At 39.7% G+C, this 5,331-nt stretch overlaps 1 protein-coding gene across 1 annotated transcript; it reads left to right on the top strand.

The window, feature by feature from the left end:
• Positions 1 to 2,560: 2,560 nt before the first annotated feature.
• Positions 2,561 to 4,777, top strand: LOC110879263 (senescence-associated carboxylesterase 101). Its single transcript, XM_022127687.2, has 3 exons — positions 2,561 to 2,745; positions 2,838 to 3,156; positions 3,254 to 4,777. Exons 1-3 carry the CDS (start codon positions 2,732 to 2,734, stop codon positions 4,571 to 4,573), a joined length of 1,653 nt encoding a protein of 550 aa, XP_021983379.1. The 5' UTR covers positions 2,561 to 2,731; the 3' UTR covers positions 4,574 to 4,777.
• Positions 4,778 to 5,331: the final 554 nt, after the last annotated feature.

The raw sequence follows: 5,331 nt of genomic DNA, 5'->3' as shown, positions 1-5,331 counted from the left end.
GAAACTTAAAGGAGTAATGTGCCGCTTTGATGGCGCACTTTGCACTTCGCCTGCTTGGGAGCCGCCTTTGAATTTTTGACCGCGCGCGCGTGGTGAAGCACATGGGCTGTAAGGACCAGGAGGCAGATAGACCTTGGAGGGTGACGTGGCAGCGGCGCAAGTACACCTGGCAGGTTGGCGCGTAGTGGTGCATGACGTGGCACGTCCGCACGTTGTTCATGACTAGCTGGATTGCGCGCTGGCGCATGGACTGATGTGACATGTGTGGCGCACCAAAGTGAGCCAATACAGCGCGACTGTGCGGCGTGCTAGTATAGGCTCACAGGTGACATGGCGCACGCGCGCATGGAATTGAGCCAAAGTGGCGCACGCGCGCATGACTAGCGCACGCAAGTGAGCCAAAATGACGCACACGCGCATGAGTGTGCAAGACCGCACGCGCATGATCCAGAAGGGCGCGCACGCACCAGCCTGTCTTGCGTGCGCGCGCGCGCGCAGAAGTTTCCAGCAATTAATGACAATGCGGTTACATTTCAGCATTTGAAACTGACGAGTCAACGGTTTTGCCTGAGAATTAAATGACGAATTAAAGTGCATTGAAGACGTTTAATGCAGTTTAATTCTCTCATTTAATTCGTTATTCTGTTTCTTCTCAACATCTGCAGTATAAATAGGAGGACCCTGCTGCAGAACCAGACACACCGAAATTCACAGCAAAAACAATCTTTCTCTCCACTGAATATCTCTTCCTCTTCAAGTAGCAAGGTACACCTTCGGGTTGGAGTCAAGACCGGCAGTGCAACTGCTTAGGCTACTGTATCCTGGAAACAAACGAGTTCTCCTGGGAGACTCGAAATTTGTTTTAAGGGACCCGTGTCTAACACGATCCTCAGCCAACACCATCTTTTCTATTTTTAATTTTTGTTCTTGTTTTTCATATTTCAGTTGTAATTGTTTCATAATTTTCAATTTCATTCTATACTAGTTCAGTAATTCAGGTTAATAAAAATTTTATTTATTTTTGCACGAACGGATTCCTACAGGGCTTGGGGATGAAATTAGGGTTTTGCAGGCAGTTGAGATGGAGGTGATGACAGTGGGTGGGTTGGTGACGACGAGAGAATGATGGATGGTGGTTGAGGCGATGTTGGTGGGTTTTTAGAGAGAGAGAGAGACGGTGTCTCGGTAGAGAGAAATGATAGAATGGGTGAGAATGATTTAATAGATTTTTTATGTTTTTTAAGAAAAAAAGGTTTATCCTTATATTAAGATGTTAAAAGAAAACAATACCCTTGTATGAGGTTTACATGATTAGATTTAATAAGAAAATCTAATTAGGTTAGTGCTAAAAGATATAATGTGCAGGATTTTTGTTAAGTAAAAAACTCGTTAATTTTCATGCCAAGAACACCACTTGAAAAAAAAAATACTAAGATAAATGGCAAAACGAATAATTTAAAAAAAAAAGATAATTCACCCGGTAAGGAGTTCAAGAAAGTTACTTAGGGTAGAGGGTATAACCCTCAGGGACTTGTGCGGTGAGTAGAGTCACCGAATCGGTGGCTATACCGTGTGATTGTGGGTGCGTGTTTGAGTTGGAGAGAGGGTGGGAATTCGGTGATTGTTTACCGAAAATGGATGAGAGAGAGTGAATGAGAAAATGGTGGGTCCCAACCCCTTTTAACCAATCATAATTTTTTTTTAATTTTTTAACCTACTCAAACACCCTAGGGTGATTGACTATACCCCCTGATTGAGTGCAAAATAGGGAGTGATATATTAGGTAAGATTTCACTCAAACATTCTAGGGTGATTGACTATACCCTCCACCCAACCAAATATAAGGGTGTAAGGGGCACTCCCCTAAGAGGGGAGTCCCCTCTCTTACGCTTAACCAATCCTCGTGTGCCACGTCAACTCCCCTCTTAAACTCCCCTAACACCATAAATTGATGGCGGCACTCCCCTCTTAGGTGACTTGGTTTTTTATTAAGAAAAAAAAAAAGAAAAAGAAAATTTTTGATTGGCCCATCTCCTCCCTCTCTTCGGTGACTCCACACCGCTCCCCTTCGGGTCCCCGCTTGGATGGTGGCGGTGTTCCCGATCAGTGACTAGGGTCACCGATGACCTCCCCGCTAAACGCCCCGTGCACCCTAAGATATTAGTTGTTTCTTCATAGAAAGTTACGCTGATCCCACCTCACCGCGTCTCAACCCCACCCCACTAAAGTCCTCGCTATGTGGTTGAGTAGATTTATATTTCAATTGGTCGTCCCATTTAAACATAATATATTTCCTTACGAGAAAAACATAAATAAAAAAGTAAAAAACAAACCCCATATCATTTTCAACATACGAGAAAAACATAAACAAAAAAGTAAAAAACAAACCCCATATCATTTTCAACATACGAGAAAAACATAAACAAAAAAGTAAAAAACAAACCCCATTTCATTTTCAACGAATACCTAGTTTAACACTCGTTATTGTAATCATCAATATTAATCAGAATATTTAATTGTCAGAAATAAATAAAGACATCTTCGACGACTTTATAGTGGACCAACCTACAACTTGAAAAACATCAATCAATCACCACGAACTTTCGTTGCAAATCTTTACAAATTTCTTTTGCATTACCCAAATCGAATCTATAAAACTCCACATTCCATCCTCTTCAACATCAACAAGAAAAACACTCAAATCTTAGTTTGAAACACATCAAGAAGAAAGATGAGGCAAACTATGTAAGTTTCATTTCCATATCTCTCGCACAGAATCTTAAAAATATGTATTGTCATCAATGAAATTCTTCTTTTGATTCACACAAAACTTGCAGGTTTAACAGTGAAGTGGAGCTAGGCAAGTTTCTTGGCAGCATTGGTGTCATTCCAGAAGCTTATCAAGCAATTTCAGAGACTACTTTGGCTTATGAACTTCACACCACTCCTTCTGGAAACACTGTTTTGGCTTTCAGCTCATGTTCCCCTGATTACACAACTCGGTTCCTTAATGGAGGGTTCGATTTAGTTCCATCCAAAAATTTCCAAGGCGTTGACTTCATTTCTACTAAAGTCAACTCGTCATTCTTCATCAACGAGGCTGCTGTTGAGCTGTTTCAGCAGCTCGGTGATGATCTAAAAGAGCTTGAAAATAAGGTATATATGTGTGTGTGTCTTTACTTATAGCAGATCCCGAGATCAAGATTAACAGAAACATGGGTCTTTAACTATTGTGTTTGTATTTTGTTTTCAGCATATTAATAGCTCGTTGATCATCACTGGATCGGGTCTTGGGGGATATCTTGCAATTCTTTCCACTCTGCGGCTGCACCATGCCATAGATGTGGAGGAATCAAATGGTTCTAAGAAAACCAAAAGGCCCATTTGCATAACTTTCGGTTCCCCTCTTATTGGTGATAAAGCTTTCAAAAGTGCCATCGATGAACGCCCACAATGGAAATCTAGTTTTCTAAATGTGGTTGCAAGGAAGGATCCTATTGCTAGTTTTTTCTCATCGGAAACTCGATATAAGCCCTTTGGTACTTTTCTCTTTTGCGTAGAATCAGGTGGTCACGCGGCTTTTGAAGATCAGGATTCGATCCTGCCAGTTTTAGAAGCCATGAAGTCATCGAATGATGATAACTCACAGGTTTATGATTACACAAATGTTTTGAGTTCAATCAGAAGGAAGGTATTGTACCGTGGGGTATCTGAATTAGGCGAATTCAACTTGAATCCGTTGAGGGCGGGAATTACATTGCAGTTGAAGGAAGTTGACGTGTTGAGTGATATAACGAATGATGAAATTGGGAAAATGGAAAAGAAACAAACAGACATGATCAAAAGGAAGAGTGCAATGAGTGCTTATGATCCTACCAAGAAGCTAAACGATATGAAGATAAGTTTGACATATATGGAATGGTACATGAAGACTAGGAAATCGGAAGGGGGATACTATGATAGCTACAAGAATGCGACAAGCACAAGTGACATCGAGAAGCAACAACTAATGACGAAGCATCAACGTATTCTTAACCAGTATTGGAAGAAGGTTGTTGAGGAAAAGGATATCATGCCCCAAAAAGAAGGTGCCAAGTTGCGTAAGCGTTGGCTCTTTGGTGGGACCAACTACAGAAGGATAGTTGAGCCACTCGACATAGCCGAACACTACAAAAAGGGCAATACCAACTATATAAAGAATAGGCCAGACCACTATAAGTTGTTAGAGAAGTGGTCCGATGAAGACAAGAAAGATTCGAAAACAAGTGAAGTAACAAGGCATAAGGCTGCTAGCCTTACCGAGGATTCTTGTTTTTGGGCACATGTGGAGGAGGCATTAATTTCGTTGAAAGACTTAGTGAATGGAGGGTCAACCGAGAATGAGGAGAAGTTGAAGGAATTTGAAAGTTATATGATGAGTGCCATCAACAACTACTCGGTTTCACAGGATATTTTCTTGGAGGGGAGTAGTTTAATGAAGTGGTGGAATGGGTATAAGGCACACAAAGGAACTGGATATGCTTCTGAGTTTGCAGAATACATGAACAATGAGGGCTATAGATCATATCAGTAAGGTGCAGTTAAGAATCATGAGTATGAATTGTTATTGTGTGTATGTAAGTTTGTTCGTGGGTTAACAGTTTGCTTCCTAGAATAAGAAAATAAATGAAGTTAAGGAATTGTTATTGTGTGCATGTAAGTTTACCTTTTCGGTTTTGTTTTGTAATATAAAGTATCAAATGTTGGATTAAAAATGGAAGAATTTGTTTTCCTTGAACTTTAGCTTCTTATGTTGGTCTTTAATTTTGGAAAAAAAATATGGTAACAATTCACCTGAATATTTAAAGGTTTTCCTTGAACTTTAGCTTCTTATGGTTGGTCCTTAATTTTGGAAAAAAATATGGTATAAATTCACCTGAAGATTTTAAGAGTTGTTAGATGATAAATAAGGAAACAAAGCATCATATAACCTCACAACGTTTAAGATGTAAATGTAAACAACCCCAATTTCCAATTTTCTTTATATATATATATATATATATATATATATATATATATATATATATATATATATATATATATATATATATATATATATATAGAGTAAGGTTAACATACAAAAAGCCTTATCATACATTACGTAGGAGACAATGGTAACCGTTGGATCAGGGGTATAATCACGCATGAGACCACATAATCACGCATGGGACTAATACATGATGTAGGAAAATGCCTCGTAGGAAATGCGTTACAAAACAGGCTTTCCCACACATTTGTGACAAATACATGATGTAGGAAAATGCCTCGTAGGAAACCTGTTTCCAACGCATT

This window comes from Helianthus annuus, chromosome 9 (assembly GCF_002127325.2).
Source record: "Helianthus annuus cultivar XRQ/B chromosome 9, HanXRQr2.0-SUNRISE, whole genome shotgun sequence".
Taxonomy (NCBI): domain Eukaryota; kingdom Viridiplantae; phylum Streptophyta; class Magnoliopsida; order Asterales; family Asteraceae; genus Helianthus; species Helianthus annuus.
The sequence above is the reverse complement of the archived record's forward strand: the minus strand, read 5'-3'. Positions and strand labels throughout refer to the sequence as shown.